The following is a 26,735-nucleotide window of genomic DNA, read 5'->3' on the forward strand; positions in this document are numbered from 1 at the left end:
GATGATTTACAGGATATTCATGGATCTTGTATGTATGTATGTATATATATGTATATATATACATATATATACATATATATACATATATATACATATACATACATATACATACACATACATACATACATATACATACATACACATACATATATATACATACATACAATATATATATATATATATATATATATATATATATATATATATATATATATATATATATATATATATATATACACACACACACACACACCAAATAATATGAAAGGCTGCTGGATCCAGAATGGAGTAGAGAGGTCTTTGGGCCAGGGTTCATGGAGCTGCAGTATTGTATAGTACCTAGTCATTATCTACAGCACTGCAGGGCATGGCAGGCTTTTCACAAGGATTCCATAGGGGACAGGAGATAAGATTTTCTTTTTTTCTACAGAAAAAAGGATTGAAAGTACGTGGGGTCAAATTCTCAGGGAGGGTGAAACCACAAAAACAAAGAATCTAAAAAACATAGGTATCTACGCCAGTCAATAAGAAAGAATTAGTGTCAATCACAAAAAACGGTAGGATGCCAATACATGGCCAAATGCCTTGGGAGGTGGGGTGAGAATAGATTAACCTTGTTATAAGACACCGTCCATATACCTTACTGGGTTATAGTTGTTTCTCCTAAATATCATACTGGTAGCTAAACTGGCATCTGATTTAACTTCAGCCAAAAAGAAGTTACTGAAGAAGATTGTTACTGAAGAGTGCAACATCAGGCCCGGGACATCAATAAAAATAAATTTTCAGATACTGTTACCCTATCCTATAGTTATATAGAATTAGGTTATATCTAAAACAATTAAGAATAAACCAAGAGGGAAATTAAAAAAAAGTGTGAAAAAGAGGGAGAGTAAAAGTAAACAAGCGAGAGGGAGGGGGTGATGGAGAGACAGACTGGCAGAAACAGACAGACAGGGAACAGCTGGGAAAAGTTAAGAGCGCACACTGTAACCCTTTCCTGGCCCAAAAGTACAGGGAGCATAACTCATGGATGGTTCCCTATGGGAATCCAAGCCAAATATCTCAAAGCTTCAACCAGTTCAAGATCAGAAGGGGAATAAGAGTGGCAAAATGAGAGCAGTATATGCTGAAACCGTGGAACCAATGAGAGACATCAGGCCTGGAGTACCCAGGATGTTCTGCACACTCAGAGCCCCCAAAACGATAGGCAGATGGGATCACTATAGGAACCCAAACTTTTCATGTTTCAAAACTTAGTAGAGGAAGAATAGAATGAAGTGTGATTGTGTCTGGGTTGGTTCCACGCATGGCAGAGCAAAGAAATCAAGTGAATGCATGTTGCTCTACAGTGTAATATACACAAGGGCGAGTATGTACTCACGCATGTAGCTAAACGTAGAGCTTAATGCCAGTTTTGTTGTCGGTTTCTTGTTTGCACTGAGGTCTGTGCTGTCACATGTCTGACATACAGAAGCCAACATGCCTCCGTCTCGAAACACATTTGCAACCAGTGATATCACAATGGAATCACTGCACCTTGGCCTCGTGATGCTGTTCAGGAACCGGGAATGTGGAGAGACCACAGGGCCTATACCTACACTATAACATGGACTGTGGCAGGAGACACATCAACGCAATGCACTGTACCAAGGTCGGAGCTTAAAACGACCATTAGAATGTGGCCCTTAATGATTCCTGTGCCATCAGTTATCCATGTGCAAAGATATTCAGCCACCTGTGTGTTGATAGGCTACAAGTTACTCTGTGATCCTGTTCAAGTAACTATCTTGATGTACAAACTTGGACATCAAGTGCATTCCTTGTCCGCTTACCCTGCCGTTTCCAATTTAAACAACTACCCTTGTATAAGAGGACGCATATAACCTCTATATTGCAGGCCTATGCCTCTAGATGACTGTAGACTGTGCATTCTGCAACATGCCACCAAATGTATTTATTAGGTATTAGATATGTCAGGTGATTCATTTTGAAAAGCAGAGATTTGAGAAATCTGGGCAGCTGTGTTGAGGTCAGCCAGTTAAAAATCCAGAACAATGAGCCCAAGCATAATAAGAGAAACCAAGACGAAAGGACCAAGCCTGGATTTCTGACAGACTCCAGACTGGCAAGGACAGGTGGATAAACGAGTCCAGATGAAAACCAGATGTTTCTGCTCCCTTCCAATTTCCCACGATCCCCGCTCTACAGCGTCCCGCTCCCCCCTCGTGAGACAGCTGGGCCCAAGCATAATTCTACAAGTAGGGGATAAATATTTTAGTTTCGCCCCTCACTCCTTGATACCTCTCAGGGGACCAGAGATATCCGGATGGAGTATTTCATAAAAGAGAAAGAATCCCATATTCAATTATAAACATCCTTTCAAAATGGCCGACAGAGGGCTGTTCTGTCATTGGAACATTAAGCAGCCGGGGAGGCCCAGCGTGGGACGGGACGAGAATGAATCACTGCGAAAGTGCCAATTTTAAACAGACCCTTCTATCCGTCATTAGGCAATCTGTTCTCATTTCCCTGATTATCCAGTTACCCAAGGTTTATTTTTAAAGGAATATTATCCAGAGACTGCTCTTCTAAGTCTGTTAAGCTGCAAAAGAGTAAATAATTGACCCACATAGGAGTGTTTACTTTGTATGCTGGTGGGGCCGCAGTTAAATGGACAATTTACATTGCATTTCTTTTCTAATAAATAGTTAGCAAAACGTTGTGGTTTGGCATAGTTGCTATTTGCATATAGTAGATCAAATATCCACTACAGTTAAGGTGGCCGTACACGTAGAGATCCGTTTGTTTGGCGATTTCAACGAACGAGCAGATCTCTCCCCGATGTGCTCACATTGAGGTGGGCGAAATTGGGCTGATCCAATCATGGGCCCTAGGGCCCCACGATGGGATCATAATGAAGCCAATATGTGTGGTCGGATTGCGGGACCGCATCGACGAACAGATGCAGCCGCGATCCGATAGGATTTTTAACCCTGTTAGATATTAATCGGGGAAGACAGTCGGCGGGCCACAAACACGGGACTTGGTCTGTAGGCAGTTTTTATTGGCCCGTGTATGGCCAGCTTTAGGTTGGGTTATAATACAAGTAAGAGATATGACGTCTTTTTTCTTATTTTATTTGCCCCTGAGGAAGACCACTTTGGCCGAAACGTGTTGGGGCTAATGACACACATTTTGGTATGATTTTTGTATATTTCTTTGCTGTAATGAACACTTTTTATTTTTGATTTAGAATGTGCAATCCTTCTTTAGAATTTTTGATAATACAAATTCAAGGCAGAAGTGGCCTTGATCTGGTTGAGGACAAACTTTTTAAAGGGCCACATTTAACCCACGGCTTTCAGTAGAAGATCGAGACCTATAGTGTAAATTAGCGAGGGCTGATGGGCCCACCAGGAGATCCTCAGAACAGAGAAAATATTAGAAGTTATTGGTGCAGTGCTTGCTTGGCTTTACTAAGCAGTAACACAGCAGTGCCAAAGTCTGATAGTGGGAGGCTGAGAGTTACAGTTTAGCAACAGCTGCAGGGCATTATGTTAGAGACTCCTAATGGAGAGGCAGAAAATACATAGCACTTCTCACACACATTTAGAAGGAGGACACTTGTGCAAAAGGGCCCCCGTCTTCCAGGCTGGGGGCCAAGAATAAATAGGGCCCTGCCCTAAAAGGAGCCTTCTAAATGGCTGCCCACACAAGAAAGAAAGAATTTCCCCTAGATTTCTAGAAACTGTATGGTATCAAGTGTCCCTATTTGTCAGTTACCCAGTGAAAGGCAGGGAGGGGGCTGCCCCTCAAATAGGGGGTGTACTGAATGATCACACTCATACGATGTCAGCAGCTTGGCTGGAAAACAGCACCCTGGCCCCCCTCCCTCACACTTTCTTCCGCACCCTTAGCCACCAAACAGACCAGTCTGGCAAGTTCTGTTCGAAGCTTATTCCCACGGCAGGGTGTATTAACCTGTACGCTCTAAGCTGCCTACGTGTAGATTTAACCCCAGTGTTCCCAATACAATGTATAAAAGCTGATGTACCCCACTGCTGGCTCTGAGCTCTGACAATGGAGTTCTGTGATCGTATTCAGGTGGGAGAGAGATTGAAGTAAAAACAGGAACGGCTCAAGGTTTGGGGTGTGAATGTGCCGACCATTTAGGATTAGGAAGGTGGCGGACACACATATTTCTGGATCCAGAAATCAGCTCTTCTGCCCAGTTGGTGACGGTGTTGGAACATAACTCTGTTAAAAATGTAGCCACATACAAAACACAATTTGTAACATTTTTGACATACGTTACTATACTTACATAATATGTTATCACAGACGTCTCTTATAATGATAGGCGGCTTTTTTGTTTGCCCACATACCAAAAATATCAGCTTCTGAAAAATCACAGAGCCGGGCTAGAAGTTTACATAACTACACGCATGTGTGCGTTTATACAGAGCTCTTTCTCAGTCTCTCGCACACACACACTCAAGTCTCAGCTTTTGCTCTGCCTGCACCTGTTAGACGCTCCCTCCCGCCGCCTAACCCCACCAACTCACACACCCTGAGACTCCAACCTGTTTTGCTCAGCGTTATACCCTGAGGTGAGAGAAGCACCCATCCTGTACACATCTATAGGTATAATGGGAGAAGGCTGTGTGCCAACTGTTCCCTCACAATAAATACAGGTAGAGAGGACGCTGCAGTGGTGCCAGCTTCTTTGGCACCACAAATACAGGGACAGAGCAGGCGCCAGTAGATTCACCTAATACATTTGCTCTGATAGGAAGAACCCATACACATACAGGTATGGGAACAATTACCAAAATGCTTGGGAATAGGAGATTTCACAGATAAAGGATTTTATTGATAAAGGCATTAGAAAAATTTGAATTATTTGCCTTAAATGGAGTCTACGGGAGATGGACTTCCAATAATTCAAAGTGTTTGGTTTTGGGATATCTAGTCCCATATCTGAACTAGGTAGTTTTCCTTCAAAATACTGGACAGCACTTATACAGTTTGGGCCGCATGGAATACAAGCCTGTCAACATAAACAGTGCCGGCATTGCATGCACAGTCAAGTTCTGCCTCCTCTACTGGATCAGTGGGTGCCAACCTCCTACTGATATACATATCCAGCGAATAACTTGGCACGTAGGCAGTGCCAGTCTGCTCCTCGTATGCAAAAATGCCTGGGGTGCCAGGGTAACTGGATCTCTGCACTACATGCAATGTCAGTTTAAGTGTCAGTCTTTACTTCACAGCAACTAATAAGAATAGTACGTAGAGCCTGCCAAGAAGAAATTCCAGCTGCTGCCATATAAACATACCTACCGGATACATAGCACCAGGGCTAGCCTCTTTTGCGCATATTGCACATACAAGAGTACTACTACTAAGAGTGGTATACAATGAGAACGTGAGAGGCTGCATGGAACAGTCAGAATATAAAAAGATGCTACAATCTAAAATTCACAGCGGAGTGATCAGCACTGTAACCGCCACCCTATACAGCTGCTACATGGCATGCAACAACACCCATAAAAGCAAGAGGTGTGAAGATTGGACATTCTTAATACATATCTCCAAGGGGGCCCCCAAATGTTTAAGTTCCAAGGGGCAAATTCACTAAGCGCCGAAGCGCCTAACGCTAGCGTCAATTCGCTAGCGTTGGGCATTTTCGTTACTTCGCAAATTCACTAACGAACACTGGCGAATTTTCGCTACGGACGTAACTACGCAAATTCACGCGCGCAGTGTACTGAACGCTACCTTTAACGCAAGCACAATAGAGTAGATAGGGATTGCTTCAAAAAAAGTTCACATTTTTTCTAAGTCCCAAAAAACGCTGGCGTTTTTTCTATATCATGGGTGATAGTCTGAAAAAGATGGAAAAAATTTTTGGGGCTCCCCTCCTTCCCCCCTATATTTCCTAACTCATGGCAACTTAACTATACAGTGGGCACATGTGTAGGGCAAAATAAAATTTTTATTTGATGTTTTGAAGGTTTCCCAGGCATTTATAGTGCTGCTACATATTCCTCCATTGAAATTTGAATTTGGCTCCGTATGCAAATTAACCATCGCTAGCGTAACTTCGCTTCGCTTAGCGAATCAACGCTAGCGCAACTTCGCAACCTTACGCTACCCCTGTGCGCAACTTCGGATTTTAGTGAATTTGCGGAGCGCTGGCGAAACTACGCCTGGTGAAGTGCGGCGAAGTTACGCCTGGCGCAACTACGAATCTTAGTGAATTTGCCCCAAAGTGAGAGCCTGAACTGGAGACATCTGGAACAGGGTTTATTTCCATTATCAAATCAAGCTTGGTCTGAAATACACCTATCTTTCATCTACAATATACAGAAGGCAGATCTTTCAATCCCAAACATTTACTTACACACAGGCAGCTTCTCCATTGGAATACATTGTACATCGGCCTCCATTTTGGCATGGTCTGTAGGAATCCTGACACTGAAAACCTGTAAAATCAAAGAAAAAGTGTACTTTACTGAGAGACCAAGTATACCTCAAGCAATCATAAACCAGGTCCATTACAAATACACATGCAGCAATATACACACCAGCACACTCTGTTCATTTAAAGGGATACTGTCATGGGAAAATTCTTTTTTTTCCCCCAAAATACAATAGTTAATAGTGCTGCAGACGTCTGCACTGAAATTTATTTTTCAAAAGAGCAAACATATTTTTTTATATTTATTTTTGAAATCTGACATGGGACTAGACATATGGTCAGTTTCCCAGCTGCCCCCAGTCATGTGACTTGTGCTCTGATAAACATCAGTCACAAGTTACTGCTGCACTTCAAGTTGGACTAATATCTCCCCCTCACTCCCCAAAGTGTAAACAGTGTAATTTAAAAATAAAAACTACGCCATAAGGGCAGAGACACACGCTGCTATTTCGGAAGATTAGTTGCCCAGCGACAAATTGTTTCTTCTTCAGGCGACTAATCTCCCCGAAAATCTTTCCCGCTGGCTAGAATCTAAATCGCCGGCAGGATGGCACTTGTGAGGCAACTTTGGGCGACTTTGGAATATGAAGCGTTCCGATTGCCATCCCGATTCTAGTCGGCGGGAAGGCTTTTTGGGGAGATTAGTCGTTTGAAGAAGCGATTCAGACGACTAATCTCCCGAAATAGCAGCGCATGTCTCTGCCCTAAAAAGCATGTCAGAATCCCTTTAGGGCTATTCCACACGGGGAGATAGCCACGCGTTTGCGGTCGCGGCGACAAAGCGCTGCGCCAGTCGCCGCGACCGGCGCAGGCGACAGTTTTGTATGGGCGCCTATGTAAAAACGCCTGTGCTAACCACACGAGGCGATGCGCTTTTCAACAGTCGCCTGAAAATGCCTCGCCAGGCTTTTTCAGGCGACTGTTGAAAAGCGCATCGCCTCGTGTGGTTAGCACAGGCGTTTTTACATAGGCGCCCATACAAAACTGTCGCCTGCGCCGGTCGCGGCGACTGGCGCGGCGCTTTGTCGCCGCGACCGCAAACGCGTGGCTATCTCCCCGTGTGGACTAGCCCTTAAAGTAATTTACCCCATAATTTAATGCACCGTGCCTAAAATCCAATAGAACGCATTTAAACTTCACAAAATGGAATCGATTGTTTTGCTATCAAGAGAGATTTATGCTTAATTACTTTGCATTGTTTAATTATTACAAAGGAACAGTTTATCAGCCACAAATAATTGGTTATGTAAACAATGCACCTGAAGTCCATGGTACACATAGCGAATCTCCGCCAGCAGAGAAATGCCAAATACTCGGCCTGTGCCTCCTGCCATGGACATAACAGGGCACTAACTGTCACGTGAACCAAAATTTTGGAGATGGAAACTGCCTGTCACAATCGCTGACACAAATATTGAAGCCTTCTTGTGTAGAATAACCATCCCTAGTGCGATATGCGAATGATTAAAAACCAACTGATAGAGTTTATTATCACTTTAATGATTTGCCATGTTGCTAGGGTGAAAAAATGACATAACAAAACAAGTTATAGATATGGAGGGAAAAAAAAGCCACGCCCTGACAGTCACCTCAACATGGCTGAACACAAGTCACATATCATCCAGCAAGTGATTATTACACAAGCTCAATTCTACGTCACTTGAAATGAATAAAGAATAAATAAGCAGCAGTAAGTTACAGATTTGTGCTCGAGAGCAGTTCCGGGTTCTACGGAAGAATGCATTATCGCTCTTCTGACTGACTGGATTTTGTTTACACTGGTTAGCTCTTCCACTCTGCTAAATTGCTCAACTAAATGGCTTATCTCAGGGCATGCATGTAAATAAGAGAGCAGCTCTATTATCCCAATGAAAATGTCAGTTCTTTGCATATAATTCCAGTGGTGCCATAAACTTGGAGAATATAATTCCAGTGGTGCCATAAATTAAGAGGCCCTGGTGTTGCCCGTCCTCCTAAACTGAAACTAGGAGCCTATCTAAATGTGCCCATACACTGGTAGATTTAAGCTGCCAATTCAAGCCCTTTAGACCAATTCTGCAGCTTATTTGCCCGTTTATGGGGCTCTCAGCTAGTTGATATGGTCTTCACTCGATTCCTGCCATTGTAATCTGATTAGATAAGGCCCAATATTGTGGTGAACTTGACAAATCAGCGGTTCTTATAGTGTATGACTAGCTTAGCGTGTCGGCTATACTCAGCGGTCACCTTCAACATCCAGGCCACCCAATCTGGCATCTGGCTAGTAGGTTTAGAAATAACAAATAATTGACCCACCCAGCACACACCTCGCCTTGCTACACATGCCGTATTCTCAAGGTGCTTGCAATCCATTGCAGAATAAGTACTGTGTCTTGAAGCCTATTGTGTTCTAAAAGCTGCACCTGCTCCTGAGCTGAAGGTATTTTTTTCCCTTTGATTAGAAAAACAGAGTGCCGGTCTGTGTAGGCTTTGATTGCCCAATCCTCACACAAACTAGCTTTTACATTCACTTTAAAGGGGAAGTATACACCTAACAACACCTTTGCCAAAAATTAGCACTTTCAATAGGTCTTGTGTTGAAGTTTGCCTATAGTTTGAACTAAAAAACAGTAACCTAATTTTGAAATTATTATACACTAGTTTAAATTTTGGGCTATTTACGTTGAACTTAATCCCCCCCCCATCACTTTCTAAACAGGGTTGTTTTGTTCAGAGCTCCCATCTACCACTGAACAAAAATTCCCTCCAGTAGCCTTTGAGCAACTCATTATCAGGAGGCTCCACAGTGGACTGGTAAGTAGTTTTATCAGCTCATTCGAGGTTCTGCAGGACAGGAGGTACTAAAATGCAACAGGCTTCATCTTGTCATTTAGGGTCAGACATAATAAAATCCATAGGTATTTCGTAATGACAACAATAGGCAAAAAGTATAATTAGCACATGCCCTATTTGCTAAGCTTGTGTAGAAAAGGGATGTATACTGCTTCTTTAAGGTTTTGTAAAGGTTCAGTGAAACTGCCATAGGATATTCTACATGGGGAACATTACTGAACTGCTTCCTTGTGATAACTGATACAAATGGGAGTAGCTATGATTGCGAATATGAGGAAACGTCACCCAGAGGGGCCAATTTACTTTTTTGCACTTACACTGCAGTACCCGTGTTTAGACATGTAGCCTTTCATGATAAGGAGAAAAGACAGAGCAGAAATTTAGAATATATTAAAAAATAAAAAAAAAACACAGCTAATCCCATCTATATTTATAATGGAAATGTGCCTGTTTGAGGGGAAAGAACTAAACAAATCTGTTTACCTCTGACAAAAATATCAGAAAATGCTTAACCCAAGCTGGGACAGGGTTAATGAGATAATAATGTAGTAAGGTTTTCTGTTGTGTTTTAGGGTGGGGAACCGTGGGAATGTCACACCTCCTCAGATTATTTACGGGGATACAAAATATTACGGGCGGTTTAGTTTTGTGGTTTGTGTTAACCTGAAATCCTATACACATACCTGCTATTGAAATGGCACAATGAGAGCGTAAGCCCTATTGTGTCCCTATTAAAGTGGGATGGCGTTAATATAACCAGAGGGATCTTTACACAGGTTGGCCTTCCAAGAACAGCAGGATTCAATCTTCAGTCCACCAGGCAAGTGTCCAGTTACTTAAAGGAACTTAAAACGCAAGGCACGAATGGTTGTTTATAACAATCACAAACACATGATTGAAGGGGCAATTGTACACGTGGCATTTATCAACTTTTTTGTTTGTTTTTCTCAAAGAGAAAAGACAGGAGCTGTCTTCAAACAGCCTGCCATTGCAGGTAAAGCTAAATATTCTCAGTCAAGCGACTATTGACCAAAAACGTTGAACTTCATGTTTTTGGGAATACCGTATATGTGCCCTAAAAATGACCAACTCCCGTTAACAGTAATAGGAAGTGATGTTGGCAATTCCTAGCAGACTGCCCAGCCATAAGACTGTATGGTTAAACTGCCCAACCATAAGACATCAGCCTTGGTGGGCAATCTGCAAAACAATTACAATCAACATAGGTTCACTCATTGGTCAGACTAGTTAGTCCCTTGAAAATTAATTTCGAACTATAACCCCTCAAAACGTGACTGCACCCACAGGTGCAAGGGATTTTAACTGCCCTCAAGGCTCCTGAATGGTGCTTCAGCTTGCCTCCTTAAGACTAGGGTCAATCAAGATCAAACGTAAGCAACCCTATCTGCTGCATGTCTAATTATAGGCTAAAAACATCAGAACTGAGAGCCCCAACAAAGTCTTAGTTGATCAAATTATAATTGAGGTTTAGCGAATGTTTGATTTACCCAATATCTGCTTTAATGGAGATGTGCTTGCATTGAAATGCTTGCTTATGTCAGTCATGACCATAAATCAAAAAAAAGGCAGCTGGTGGCTTAACTACGAGTATCTCAGCAGCCAAGTTGGAGCTGCAAAGATCCCATTGAATGGTTAGTTGTGCCTTCTGTGATCTCTTCAGAACCATCATTTATTGAAACATTTCCAAATGCTATTACTCGAATGCCCAAAGCGACTTGGGGAGATTAATTGGCATTAGTGATATTAGCCAGAGTTGACTGTCTGCCACAGAGTGTAGCCCTAAGCTACAGGCTGCACTGGCCAAAATACTAGCAGGGAAGCATCTGATAACAATGGAACAATGGCGAGAGGCAGCCTGCACAGTGAAGATCATTTACGTAACTCATGCCCAAGGCAATAAATCTATTTACATTACAGAGATTTTGTTACTGGGGGGCAGGCCAACTGTGTAGCTGTAGGCTAAAAGTTTATCATCAGAATGATTGTATTACTTCATAGCTTCATCATTTAGATCAGTGGTGCCCTACGGTTTCCATATAATGGCCTGACTATTTACTATACTGCTTGTATGTTGACCAGGTCAAAATAAAATGAGGATCAATGGAGGCCTTCAATTTAGAGGCCTTAAAAAGATTTGACAGGCCACATCCGTTGCAGCTGGACCTAGAGCCTACCACAAAGGTCACATTAGACAGACAAATACCCCATACAAATGTGGCATATACTATTTCTCATAGAGACTCGCCGTTTTGGAGATGAATGCCTAAGATCAGTCAAATACTGCTGATGGGCTCTTGAATTTTAGCTACATTTTTCCCACCTGAAACTTTAAAAGCAGTTACTGAGTAAATGTGAGTAAAATGTTTGGTATCTCAGCAGTCACCTCCAACCAGCTACAATCAGAGGCCCTTAAGATCTGGCACACAGTATGGAGGAGCTTCTGAGTTCTGCCATCCTTAGCAAAGAAGAATAAAAGGGGAAAATGAAGCCAGGATGCAAGACTAAAGAGATGGAAGTTACATGAGGATAAGTAGAAAGAGCTACAGTTTGAGGGGGGAAATAGGGAGCTGTTGAATAAGCTGATTGAGTCATTCCCCCTCCCATACAATGCATTAAGGCCCTTGACCTCAGCCCAACATAGAGACTGCCTAACAGCAATACCATGACAAACTGGCTGAGAGGCTGGGAGGAGGGGGGCCATTCTGCCGAATCGTATAGGACTGTACCCAGTCCAGCTACCATTACAACCGGTTGCTTCAGCAACAGAGAAGCTTCACGAAGCACTGGAAGTAGAAGAATCTCCTAGCCGTCTAAAGGGCAGATATATCCAATTTATACAAATGTTTAAATTTCCCCTTAAACAGTAAAGAATGCAGGCTCATTGTGGACAGAGAACACTCAAATCTAGCACATTAACATTTGCATTGGAGAGAGATCAGGAGAGTATTCGTTTAGTTTGCCCTTGACTCTCAACAGCAACAGAATTCCATTTATCATGTATGATGGGTGCTGTGGCATTGTCTGTTGACAATGTTTCCTTTGGACAAGCAATTTAGTAGCTCAAGCTGTTATGATTAAAGTATGCCAAGAAACTTTATGAAGAGACCAGAAATGCAATATGGTCTTAGCAATGCCTGATATCGGTAAGGAAGGGTGAAAAATTCCACTAGCAGTGGACCAAATTGGCCCATAGATTTGCTCCACCATGTCCTCGTCGTGCAGGGGATCCCAATGTAGCTCGAGTGCTGGCCAAATCCTCAGCTCTGCAGATTTTGTCCAGCACTTGGGTAACCTACAGGCCAATCTTTCTGCACAAGACTAGCCTTAAGCACATTCTCACCAGATCCAACAGCAAAGTTTAGAACTGTACTTAATAAAACCTAATAGCATTTCAACAACCAGACCAAAGTCTGAAGTACAAGGACTAAAGACAAACAAAATGGTTGTGTGTGTGACATATGTATGTATATGTATATCTATATATCTATAGAACAAACAAGGGAAAGTTGGCCAGATATGGGATGACTTTGATGTAGTTGGCCAGCTTAAATATATTGCAATATATGGACAAACAATCCCTGTTTTGTTTAAAGGGTAAGGCATTTTTTAGTAGCAGCATGCACAAAATGTCCATGTCTTAAATATATTGATAATGGGTTGAGTGCAGAGGACACTCTTGTATTTATATATATAAATAAATAAGGGGATTAGGAGAGTGAGCAGACAGCACTGGGAAGACAGATGCAGCTAAAAGAGGCTTTTGGGAAAATGTGAAAGGGCATAAAAACAGCGAGAAATGCGCATAATTAAATGGCTTGCAAGGGGAGGTGCAAAGAAGCCAAGGGTTAAAGGTCAAGCCATATGTGTCTGCAAAAAGAGCAAGGGTTGAACAGAATGTGAGTGAATGACAAGAGAGCTCCAAGTGTATAGGAATGTTGCATAGGCAGTGAAAGGGGGAGAAATGGGGTGAAGCCAGAGTGAGTGACAAAACCAGAAAAGTAGAAATAATGAGGGCAGACAATTTAGTAGATGGCAAAAGAAAGATCCACATACACAACTGCCTTACTGGTGGCCTCATTTTCTGCCAACCAAAGGGATGGAACAGAAACCCAATGCAATGACCAGTTTTCCCATGCACGCAAAGGCACTAGCACATCAGCCTGCTGTGAAGGACATTTTTTAATTCAATACAAAACAACCTGATGACATGGGCCCAAAAAGTAAATATTCCGCTAATAACAGGACTATGGAGAGGAGGTGATATGTGTAAATAGAGGCAAACAAGAGGAGAGAGGAAAGCAAACAATGTGAAAAAGTAATGGGAGAAGCAGAAAAATGTGATGTACAAATATACAGCGTATATGGCTGGCTGCCTAGTCTGCAGCCTTAATGGCCGTTTGCCAAACACCCACTTCCAGTGAATAATTTGTTTTCTTTGGGCACATATGGCCAGCCGCAATGAGGTTTGCACCCTCTAAAGGCAAATAAAATCTAAAATGAAGTCGAAGAAGATTTAATAAAGAAGTCTATAAGGGGATAGTGGAGCTAGTGTTGGGTTTTTTTAAGTTCTCCAGTATCTAGAACTTCCTACGTTGGTTATCCTGGGCCTAAGGTCAAGCATAAGGCTTCAAGATTAACTATTGCATGTTGGGCGAAAGCAGATTTCCTTGCAACAGAGATTTGCATGAGCAAAAAAATATATAATATATCATTTTAAGATCCACCACCTAAGGCTTTGTAATCACCTCATTTTGGTTGCCTTTATAGGCCACTAATTCCCTTATACGCCGGCACTATGGTTTCACCCAGTATAGTGTTTTTTCTTTTGCTGCCTTTGTTGCATCTCAGACACACAGCATTAGTAAACTCCTTTTCCATCTTGAGAATATTTTTTTTCTCTCTCTCACATCTTTTTCATTATTCAATAGGGTCCTTTCTTTTCTAGTAGCCCTTTACCCCTATACCCAAGTCCCTCATTAAAATGCCAGAAAGGGGACTTAAAAAAAAAAAAAAAAAAGCCATATATAAAACCCGTCCTCTGCTCCCTGAGAAATTCAAGTCCCTCTCTCCCCCTTCTCCTTCTTTCCCAGACAGGCTTTTATAGGGGAGGGGAAGATTCCCATAGAAAAAGGGACGTGTGTATTGTTCCCCATCAGACTATTGGGGGGGAGGGAATGAGGGAGTGGAATTAATAAGGGAATAGTCCCCAGGATTAATTTAACTCCATGCCTGCCAAGAAAATTATATTACTTTATTTTACATATTTGAAAAAATGTTTCCTTGGTTCTACAGACTGTCTTTAGTTGTGGTGGGCCCAGGACAAAAGAAAATTTAAGGAGCATTAAAAGGAACCTGCCCAGTCTCAATCTTGTCATACAATAACTAGTATTTAGAACTCTTTCTACTTAGACTCAACTGTTGGTCTTTGAGACTCCAATAGATCATTAAGGATAGTTAATTTCTTTTTGTAGGTTTCATCGTGGCTAAAAGACTTTCCCTTCGCACTAGATGGCACCAAAAATGACCAGCTTTCCATAGAAAGATTCCTACGAACGTGTGCCAATGAAGCAATTGTGACATCAAAATGTGGGTCATTATAATAAATTTCCCCGAAACGCAAGTCAATTCCAACTTGGAAGTCTCCACATCTTGCAACACAAGTTAAAGGGATACTGTCATGGGAAAAACATTTTTTTTTCAAAATGATTCAGTTAATAGTGCTGCTCCAGCAGAATTCTGCACTGAAATCCGTTTCTCAAAAGAGCAAACAGATTTTTTTATATTCAGTTTTGAAATCTGACATGGGGCTAGACATATTGTCAATTTCCCAGCTGCCCCAAGTCATGTGACTTGTGCTCTGATAAACTTCAGTCACTCTTTACTGCTGTACTGCAAGTTGGAGTGATATCACTCCCCTCCCTTCCCCCCCAGCAGCCAAACAAAAGAACAATGGGAAGGTAACCAGATAACAGCTCCCTAACACAAAATAACAGCTGCTTGGTAGATCTAAGAACAACACTCAATAGTAAAAACCCATGTCCCACTGAGACACATTCAGTTACATTGAGAAGGAAAAACAGTAGCCTGCCAGAAAGCATTTCTCTCCTAAAGTGCAGGCACAAGTCACATGACCAGGGGCAGCTGGGAAATTGACAAAATGTCTAGCCCCATGTCAGATTTCAAAATTGAATGTAAAAAAAGCTGTATGCTCTTTTGAGAAATGGATTTCAGTGCAGAATTCTGCTGAAGCAGCACTATTAACTGATTCATTTTGAAAAAATGTTTTTTTCCCATGACAATATCCCTTTAAGTATAAGATTCAATTTGCCCTAAATCAAAGAAGTGGTTATTGTCACCTTTCTAAGCTTCAGCCCTCCAACCACAGTGACTTCCGGTTCCAGCTCCCTCTTCCTGGGTTATGGCACAACAGGAATTTTGATCCCCTGATAGTGGCAACACAATGCCACATGGTTTCCTATTGAGTGCAATGGAAGGACCACCATGGGCACCTCACAAGTAGACTTGCAGAAGAACTTGCCAGAAAAACCCATAATTTTAGGTACGGGTTTCTATTGGATAACGATTCACAGAGTTTTTATTGGCAGTAAAAATGTCATCTACATAATTCAGCAAATGGAAATATGACTGAACAGATTCAGATAATGAACAAACCAACACGAGAAATAAAAAATGGAAATTGAAGGGGAGGCAGGAAGAGGTAATACGGAGGAGTAAGGTAGAGAAAAAAATGTACAAATATGTCAAAAAGTGCAATAAACAGTAGATGGAGGAATTAAGATCATAGGGAGTGAAGGTCAGAGCAAGATATGGGCTGAAGAGCATTAGTCTTTTTATTATTTTTTTTTAAATAATTCAGCAACAACACATTAAGAAGATTTGAACTTTAAAATCTTGTTATACAGATAAGCTGGGGTAGAACATTTTTAAGGGAAATTAATTCCCGTAAATTGATTAGGGAATCCTTCTAAGCAGCTTGTTGCTTTGTCTCCTCAGTACCTATTTACCCCATGTCCTCCCACTTTGGGGGTACATTAAATCTGTTCAGGCAGGCCTCCAATTAACGCATTGTCTATGCCCTATACCCTGCCGCCCTGGGTGTCTATCACCCTAAACAAGTGACACTCAGGCCCCCAGATCTCCCATACATTGCGTTCCCAACATTCCATGCCACTTGTTCCACCCTACTATGGTGTTATTACTAGGTGCCCCCACAGTGGGTACCCCATCCTGGAGCCTTGTTGCTCCACCTCTCCAGCTGCTCCATTATCCACCTCCCCAGCTGCCTTGCTGCTCCACACTGCCTTTTTTGTTGTTCCCACCAACACAAAATATATTTATTCCTTTGGGTTCACCAAAATAGCTTAGTTTGAATAGTAACGGGGGGGGGGGGGCAATGAACAAAGTCCAATCAGAGGAAAACACAACACGGACAAAGAGCTTAGATCCCAACTGCCCTAAATTTGATGGAAGATTGTCCCAAGGGCGTCTTGTGAAGGTTTATACTGTACAACTCCTGCGGGGCATTGAGCACAATGCAAAAAGGCAATAGGGTGGTCCTAGAGTGACAAGGTCTCAGCATAGAACAGATTGCAGGGTGCACAGCAGCAACATCACAATGGAATTAGGTGCTGAGCAACAAGGTCACAATGCAGCAAGGTGCATCTGAAAGCAGCAAACACCACAACAGGGAGTGGCAGAGAACAAAAAAAGTCACAAATAAAGCAAAAAGAAAGGTCATGAAAAGAAGGACAAAAGAAAGGGGGTATTGTAAGTGCAAAGGGTCAAAGTAATTTACATTGCGCAAAGATATTGTCTTTATTAGAACTGTCTGTTTAAAATAAAATTACATATAGACAGATCACATACAGTTTTCTTTCATAGAACGGTCAGTACAACTGCTTTGCCCACGGACACGAGTATTTTCCCAGCCTCAGCTTCTATGATGCTCCCTGTCCCTACACAAAACACCACCCCTACACACAGGAAGAAAAGCACAACTTTGTGCAATCCGACTGATACTTTACATGTCATAAAGTGTAATTAATTTGTTCAGAATCGTTATTGCCCACGCCTGAGGTACAGTGACTTGTCTGAATTAAAAAAAAAAGCTGAAGAGTTGGACCCGATTCAATCTGGGCCTGAGTCACAGTGATTCTCTCCTCTGCATCAATGTGGTTTCAATGTTCTGTGCCTCCCTTCGTCACTCATCCAACTTTTGGGGAAAAAAAAGATCTCAAAACATATTCCAAGAATAACTGATACAAGGAATTTCTGTACATGCCAACAATCTACCCAGCCAACCAATAAATCTCATGCCCAGAAGCATACTCATTGGCTGATGATGTGGTTGAGCAGTTCTGGGGGCCAACAAATTCTCTTGGATGGTCACGTCTGTATTATGGACATCCAGATGGACAATTGTCAGGAACCCCAATCCTCCTGCCTTGTCTGGATTATATTTTCCATCATCTCACCTACTGTTGTAGGCTGGCAACAAGTATTGGCATCCCTAGTCTTAATGAATGTGGGGGACTTAGTCAAGGCACAGATCACCAGTGTTAATGTAGATATTGTTAAACTACAGGTTCATTGACAGTCCTAAGCTGTCAGGGTTTGCTGGGAGCAGCAGGTCAAGGATACGGCTCGTTGATGGATACCCATCAGACTGCGTAGGCTATAGATCTTGAAGCAGGTAATAAACATGGAATGACTTACAGATAGGCGCGTTAGTGCAAATATACCGTGCAAATATACCACCATCAGGGGTTCCTTATGGGTAACTCTTCAAACCCAAGAACCCAGTGCCCTAGAAACTTTTTTTATGTAACATGAAAAATGTACCTGCAGTAGGTACATTTCAACTGGCCTCCTGGGTTGCAGGAATATTTATACTATCCCCCAGCCAACCCCCCACCGCCCCCCATAGGAACTAAACTATATCTGCTGGGAATGGAGTAAAAAAAGAAGCCAACATTTTAAGTGGATACAGTTCCACAGAATTTCATAGAAGGACTGAACAAGCATTACTTGTTTGTGTACAGTCATTAAACTTCATCTGGAAGCTGCCATACTGCTGCTATTGTCAGATGTAAAGGAACAAGTCATTGGTGGAGATCTACCAGTCGAAGATCATTGGCAACACCCTGTGATACATTTAGCAGAGGAACCTGATTGGAATGGATGTGCATGTTAAAACACATTAAGGCGTCCAGATGGAGATTTACGTTGGGTTACAGACAATGTATACATTAAAGTAGTTTATGAGCAGCAGCCGAGCAAGATGATTGAGTAGAACCAGCCAAGCAGGACAAACACACAGAGCCAACCAGTCAATCAGAGGAATTGTGAGCCGACCAAGCAGAAATATGGCTGGCAAGATGGGCACTCACTGGGCTACAGGAGAGGAGAAGAATTAAATCAATGAAAAGAAATGTATGCACAAGGCAGGATAAGTAAGGGAAGTCATTGAGAAAGAATAACAGCTTCAGAGAAAATTCCCTAGCATAGGCTATGGATGTATCCGGCAGAATTATGTCTCTTTGCAAGGAGGAGAAAGTTTGGCATGGAGAAAGGGAGAAAAAAAAAAAAAAAAAGAGATGGACAAGGAGGGAGGGGTAGGGACTGGCTCAGAAAGAAAATAAACTGGCAGATAGGTAGAGAGCAACTAGGGATAGAAAATAGGAATGTGAGGGGGAGAGAGTAAATAAAGGAGTATGAGGGGGGAAATTGGCAAAGAGAGCGTTCAAGTGAGACAAAACTGTCAGAGAGAGAAAATGCATCAGGGAAACGACACTGACAGAGAGTGCTGTAAAAGAGTGGCAGGGAATTCAAGGAGGCGAGACTGACATGATCAAAATTCAGCCAGGAGTCAGAAAAGGGCAAGGTATAGAGACTGTCATATTCAATATGTGCGGGAGAATGATCATGGCAGTAGAAAGGTGTCAGGAAGGGAGAGACTGGCAGAAAGATGTGATGAATAATCGCTACAGTGTGACAGATAAAGGCAGTGAAGAAGGGGCACAGATTGATGGAGGAAAGCAAATGAGCAATGGCAAGAGACCACCAACATAAAATAACGAGAAAAAGGGAAAGACTGGGAGTGAAAAAGGGGGCAAAGAGTATACCAAGTTTAATGAACACAGGGATGGAGAGTATCAGGTACCCAGTATGGAAAGAGAAAGATACTGGCAAACAGACAAAGAGTTGAGGAAAGAAGAGACTACAAGCAAACAGAAGAGACAGTCAGAGAGCCAATGAGGAGTGAGAGACTGCCAGAGTTCAAAAAAGCAGATTGGCAAGTGGGAATGACTGGCACAAACAGAGCACAGGAGGTGGCAAAGAGAGTGCCAAGTTTACTAGACTGGCAGCAAAGTATGGAAAATCATCAGGCACCAAGCAAGAGATACTGATAGAACCAGTGAATGAGTGGCCATGTGGGGGGAGCCAGGAGCCAAAGTGCAAGACTGGCACAGAGAGGGAGGGGGAGAGGAACAAGGGTGCAACGGACTGAGTAAAAGGGGCAAACACAATGGGTTGGGGGAAAAGAAGAGACAGCACAAGGGAGTAGGAGACAAGTAGCAGCTGAGAGAGACAGAGAGAGGAGCTGCGGGAGGCAGCAGACAGATTTGTGGGGGCTTTTTGTAGAGCGTCTCCCCCATCCCCCTACTCTCTCTTATCCCAATTGTTATCACACAAGAAAGGTCTCTCTCTTCCTCCTCTCTCTCTTTCTCTCCTCCCCCCTCTCACTCCTTCTCTCTGCCCTCTGGGGGGGGGGAGGAGGGGGAGAGCTGGAGGGGGATGGGTGGGAAAATTTGGAAAAAGGATTGTTAGAGGGAAAAAAAAAAAACAGCAGTGCGGGCTAAGGAGAATTCCCATGTAATAAGCACAGTCGCTGCATACTAAATCCTGTACGGCAGAAATTGCAACACCCTTGCTAAGGTTACTGGGATTTGTACATCTGCCTAATGAGTGGGCGACAGGGTGGCTATTATATTATTATAAGTTGTGATCTACATTAAAATTCAGAAAAATATATTATTATACAATATATATCAGACTGAAGATGATGGGAACTGTAGTTAAAACTATAACCACAATTTGGAGATACCCATTCCAAGATTTTCTGACAAAAGAGTAAAAAATTGTGCAATACCATCACTAGAAGGGAAAGGGGATCATTTTTATAATGTTAATAGGTTATTAAGGTGTAGAACAACTGCCCTTTTTAACGAAAGTCCATTTAGGATTGTAGCAGCCTGCAGGACAGTGATTACATTAGCAAATAATACTGATTACATATGCAGGATAGTAATTACAGCATTTTCCCAATTGCTCCAAGGAACAAAGGGGCAGGTGAGCATTGTGGGAATGGGTGCATCCGACCCCTGGACCTTATTTTAGCTGGTCCTGCCATGTGAAATAATTGTAGTGGCTACAGATTAGAGGCAAAACTGTCTGGGAAAATTCAGGAGAGAAATCTATGAATCTAAACACAATTATTTGTGGAAATGCAGAATTTTTTTTTTTTTAACCCCATTAACAAAGAGCAATGTGTGGGTTTCTATACTGAAAACCTGATCCTGCAAAACCCTCTTGTCACCTACAGAATCCTGAATAGTGCTTCTACCCATGCCTCCCACTGACTCTACAGGTTAGCAGAATCCTGCAACCAGTTCAAGATTTGCCAGTAATATAAAACCTATGTGGCTGTGAGATAGCAGGTATAGTAGGGAGAGATGGTGCCTATAGTAACAGTGGATTATAGTCTCTGGGAAGGGAGTGTGACTGTGGGATAGCAGGTATAGTAGGGAGAGATGGTGCCTATAGTAACAGTGGATAATAGTCTCTGGGAAGGGAGTGTGACTGTGGGATAGCAGGTATAGTAGGGAGAGATGGTGCCTATAGTAACAGTGGGATAATAGTCTCTGGGAAGGGAGTGTGACTGTGGGATAGCAGGTATAGTAGGGAGAGATGGTGCCTATAGTAACAGTGGGATAATAGTCTCTGGGAAGGGAGTGTGACTGTGGGATAGCAGGTATAGTAGGGTGAGATGGTGCCTATAGTAACAGTGGATAATAGTCTCTGGGAAGGGAGTGTGACTGTGGGATAGCAGGTATAGTAGGGTGAGATGGTGCCTATAGTAACAGTGGTATAATAGTCTCTGGGAAGGGAGTGTGACTGTGGGATAGCAGGTATAGTAGGGAGAGATGGTGCCTATAGTAGCAGTGGTGACAATAGTCTCTGGGAATGGATTCATGTCATAGCAGGTATAGTGTAATAAGGCTACTGCGGGTTATAAAGTGTAGAGGGAGATAGAGAAACAGAGACGTATGATGCTGTTACCACTTATATAACTGTGTCACAACCTTCAGCTGTCAGGGGTTCTGAGAGTTTTAGCTTAAGGGCTACACGTTGGATAGTTTTACGGAACACAAATATAAGCTCTGCAAAGTCAGTTTTGCCTGGGGACATGCCACTACTGAAGACAGCCCTGAGGTTATTAAAAATGCCACAACTTTTAGAAAAAAAAAACCAACATTCCAGCAACCCTTGAGTTCCATATCAAAATATCTAACAGGAAATGTTTGATATAACATGAGAAACCACTTCCCTTATGGTGCCAACTAAGGCTGATTCTGCCCATTTGCCTTTCGACACAATGTGCGCCATATGCCCTGAGATGCAGCACGAAAAGAATTTCTCAGATTAAATAAATAAAAAATTTAAAAAAGCCCACCGTATAGTCTCATCTCAATTAATTAAACGGTTTAATTCAGTATGGCATCTCTACAATAAGGAAAGTTATATATATATATATATATATATATATATATATATATATATATATATATATAATACACAAAAGCCATGAATATCCTGTAAATTATATCCTTATAAACGGTGAGTTCTGATGTCATCAGTTATAAACGGTGAGTTCTGAGGTCATTTCTGTTACATGACTCACTGAAATTTGTGTATTATAATAAATAAAGTACCCCCAGTTGTAAAATATGAGGATATTAGAAGTTACCTCGGAGTTCCATGACCTGTATAAAAACACTCGGCCTTCAGCCTCGTGTTTTTATATGGTCATGAAACTCCTAGGTAATTTATAATATCCTTATATTTTACAAGGGGGGTACTTTATTCACTATATACACACACATACAGAATATTGGGCCAGACATCCCATAAAAACAGAGGGGAAAGTCAAGGTGTGGGAGCAGTGGCCTCACCTAACTGCCTGTTACACTCACATGCCTCCATGCACAAGAACAAGGATGGCTGTAACTGTTTCACCCAACAAGTGGATACTATTAATGCTTTTAAAACACTTCTAAAAGTTACAGTTGCACGGTCCAAACTGAACGTCATGACAACAGGAAACAAGAGCATCCCGAGCCCCTTAGCCAATGCAATGTAACCTCCATCAGTATGCATGGAATCCGCTAACTGCCACTCGGCAAACACACAGTTGTGCTAGTTGTGAACCCATACAGTTCATGGCAAGGGAGCTACTCCCATAACAGCATTGTTTAATTGTCACACAGTTAGAGAGTAAATTCTCTAGACAAAGTCTAGCTAAAATTAAAATCAAATATTTAGTATATGTCATTAAAATAATTTAGAAATGACAAGACTGCCCTGAGTTTGGAATGTTTATAGCCGCCCTCCTCAAAAGAAACACAACTGCTGATAAGAAATCCATTACTACTGTATATACAAAGATATATACAATCCCAGCGCTATAAAGGAAGTAAATATCTCTCCCACGCCTGGACCCCCATCAATCTGGTTGTCACGATTCTGTATGCCTTAATAAATAAATAAATATATATATATATATATATATATATATATATATATATATATATATATATATATATATATATATATATATATATATATATATATAAAATATAGAAGTCCAAAATCTGGTAAAAATTTACATATATTTATTTAGAAAAAAAAGCCACAAGGGCTGTGATTTTATTCCTCAACGTTTGGGCTATCAAACTCTAGCCGTCCTAGATATATATACACACAAACACATGTATAGAACCGGTTATCCAGAACACTCTGGACCTGGGAGTTTCCAGGTAAGGGATCTTTACATAATTTGGATCTCTGTACCTTAAGTCTCATTTAAACAATAATTAGGGTCATGGCACACGCTCAGATTCAGGGAGATTAGTCAAATCTCCTGTTCTTCGGGCGACTAATCGGCCTCCTGCTGGCTAGAATCACCGGCGGGATGGCACTCAGAGCGCTTCGTTTTCTAAAGTCGTCCGAAGTTGCCTCACGAGGAAATCTCGCCGAACTGCCTCCCGCCGGCTAGAATGTAAATCGCCGGTGGGATGGCAAACGGTGCGCTTCGTTTTCCGTAGTCGCCTTATGAGGAAACCTCGGGCGAATTCAGAAATGAAGCGTTCCGAGTGCCATCCCGCCGGCGATTTACATACTAGCCGGGGAGATTAGTTGCCCTGAAGAAGCGGATATTTTGGCGACTAATCTCCCAGAATCTGAGCGTGTGCCCTGACCCTTAATAGGACTGTTTTGCTCCCAATAAGGATTATCTATTTCCCCTACCACCTATGCTGGTTCTATCAAATCAAGTGCCAGTCAAGCGGGCACTTGATTTTACAGAGCCAGCAGACAGATAGAAATCAGTAACTATTTAATTACACATAATGGAGCCAGCATAGGCAGTAGACAGTGAGACAGACACCAGTGCATCTTTAATTACACATAATATTAAGAGGGTTAATAAGAATGCAATAGCAGATTAAATGATGATGCACATAGTGAATAACAGGTAAGTAACATTTTCAGGCTTAAACAGGTACCATATATATTATAAAAGCAGGAGCAATAGTGTATGTAAGACACAGAATACTAAGAAGCAAGCTGTACCCCTGCCCCCGACCCCATGCCATTGTTACACTACATTCCCAGACCCCCGCTGTGAGCAGTAAGCAATTGCCAGCTGTACGGAGGCGGCAGTCGCACATGATCGCTGCGCTGGCTACAGACACATATCGGCATTTCTCTGTAGGGGAGATGGGACAACATACCATGGATTCCTTTCCGACTGAGCAGTACAGCAGCGACCCAGATAAGTTCACACATCCGTGGCCGGCCCATGATGCTCTCCTCCCCCGGGACCCCTCCAATCCAATCCGGGATCTCCTATCGGCCCGGCTGCTTTAGATACACTGAAGAAGGTTTAGTGCAGTGGGAAGCAAGCGGACTCTTGGTCACACCTACCATACAAAACAGCAACCAATAGAAGTAAAGATGGGCGGGGCTTGACGCCTCCTACAAGCTCGATTGCTGCAACTCAAAGCCCTGGGAGACGAAGACACACCCCGCCTGCGAAGTAATTGAAGAAACGTCCCCCGCCCCGAGAATGCTTGCCACGCCCCCTTTTTTCATGCATTGTATCGCTCTAAGAATGATTGAAGGCGGGAGATAAGGACATGATTGACAAATCCGACATTCGCTCTTCCAATCAGAGCTGAGGATCGAGCTCGGACTGAGACGGCTGTGTAGGGGCGGGGCTAGAAACCCCTAGCAACGGAGGCAAGTCGCAGAGAGTGGATTCCAGAGCAGACACCACGTGGGGCAAGTTATTTGTGCTGGAATGAATAGGGCTCTGTGCCTGTGACCTATTGTCCACTAGCAGATCCGGGCCTCCCGTGGGAGCCATGTTACAATGTGTCCCTGCAGCGTGTGATGTGCTGCTCTCCATTACAACTTTCCCTCGCTTTTCTCAGTCATTATTTGTATGTGCAATGGCTTCTTCCCGCTCACTATTGTCTCCCTCATCTAAACAAGTGTCCCACCTGCCTTTGCGCAGTGACTGCTCCTTTCTCTATGAACTGGTTTACTTTGCGCCATTATTATTTACCCCCCAGCAACCAACACACACACTGACCATTTTCTACCTCAGGATCAACCCCACAACTGCCTGTTCCCCTTCAGCAGCTCCTCCCCCTCACCAATTGCCAGTTTTTACCATTTGAGCCTCACCCCCAGTAGCCAACATTTTTTTTTATTGCCCACCTCATCATCATCCACCTCATTACTGCCAATCCCATCCCCTCACTATTGTCCCTTTGCTCCGCTCTCATTCACTATTGTCAGTGTTAAGGTGGCCATACACGGGCAGATAAAGCTGCCGATATCGGTCGTTTGGACCGATTTGACAGCTTATCTGCCCGTGTATGGGGGCTTCCGACGGGTCTTCCCGATTGATATCTGGCCACGATATCGATCGGGAAGGTTGGATTTTTACCCGACCGACCCGTCGGAGCCGCTTGGCGCATCGTAATTCGATCGTTCGGCCATACGGCCGAACGCTTGAATTACCCCCGATATAGCCACGCAGTTTAGTGGCATATCGGGGAAAGATCCGCTCGTTTGGCGATGTCGCCAAAGGAGCGGATCTTTGAGTCTATGGCCACCTTTAATCTGGACCAGTGATCCCCAACCAGTAGCTCATGAGCAACATGTTACTCACCAACCCCTTGGATGTTGCTCTCAGTGCCTCTTATTTTTGAATTCCTGGATTAAAAGCAAGTTTTAATTGCATAACAACTAAGTATAATGCCAAACAGAGTCTCCTGGCCACATAAGGGCCACCTGCGCGTTTTGACGCCGGCGGCATGACGTTTCATCCAGGCCCATGGGTTTTGAATTGTACGTTTGTTTATTATTTATATAGTTCTAATGGTGCATGCAGTTTTGTACAGCAGAACAATACATTCATAGAACAGACTAGGGTCGATACAATAATCCTATATAATACACAAAAGCCATGAATATCGTGTAAATTATATCCTTATAAACGGTGAGTTCTGATGTCATCAGTTATAAACGGTGAGTTCTGATGTCATTTCAGTCACATGACTTACTGAAACTTGTGTATTATAATAAATAAAGTACCCCCAGTTGTAAAATATGAGGATATTAGAAGTTACCTCGGAGTTCCATGACCTGTATAAAAACACTCGGCCTTCGGCCTCGTGTTTTTATATGGTCATGAAACTCCTCGGTAACTTATAATATCCTTATATTTTACAAGAGGGGGTACTTTATTCACTATATAATAAAGTTGAAGTGTCTCTGCGTCCAGTCCCTGTGTCCGTGGGATTGCGCTACTGCGCATGTGCCCCACGGCTCGTCTCTGGCGCTACTGCGCATGTGCCCCACGGACCGTCTCTGGCGCTACTGCGCATGTGCTCCACGGACCGTCTCTGGCGCTACTGCGCATGTGCCCCACGGACCGTCTCTGGCGCTACTGCGCATGTGCCCCACGGACCGTCTCTGGCGCTACTGCGCATGTGCCCCACGGACCGTCTCTGGCGCTACT

General features: G+C 42.7%; 1 protein-coding gene across 1 annotated transcript in view; it reads right to left on the reverse strand.

Moving 5' to 3' along the window:
* The window catches only part of notch3.L (notch 3 L homeolog), a 51,579-nt gene extending 26,987 nt beyond the window's left edge, over nt 1–24,592 (reverse strand). The window contains exons 1-2 of the mRNA XM_018253602.2: nt 24,436–24,592; nt 6,410–6,491 (exon numbers count right to left, since the gene is read on the reverse strand). Coding sequence (XP_018109091.1) covers nt 6,410–6,491; nt 24,436–24,505 — 152 coding nt within the window. The 5' untranslated portion in view covers nt 24,506–24,592. The remainder of the gene's footprint in view (nt 1–6,409; nt 6,492–24,435) is intronic.
* Nucleotides 24,593–26,735: the final 2,143 nt, after the last annotated feature.

This window comes from Xenopus laevis, chromosome 3L, assembly GCF_017654675.1.
Source record: "Xenopus laevis strain J_2021 chromosome 3L, Xenopus_laevis_v10.1, whole genome shotgun sequence".
NCBI classification, from domain to species: domain Eukaryota; kingdom Metazoa; phylum Chordata; class Amphibia; order Anura; family Pipidae; genus Xenopus; species Xenopus laevis.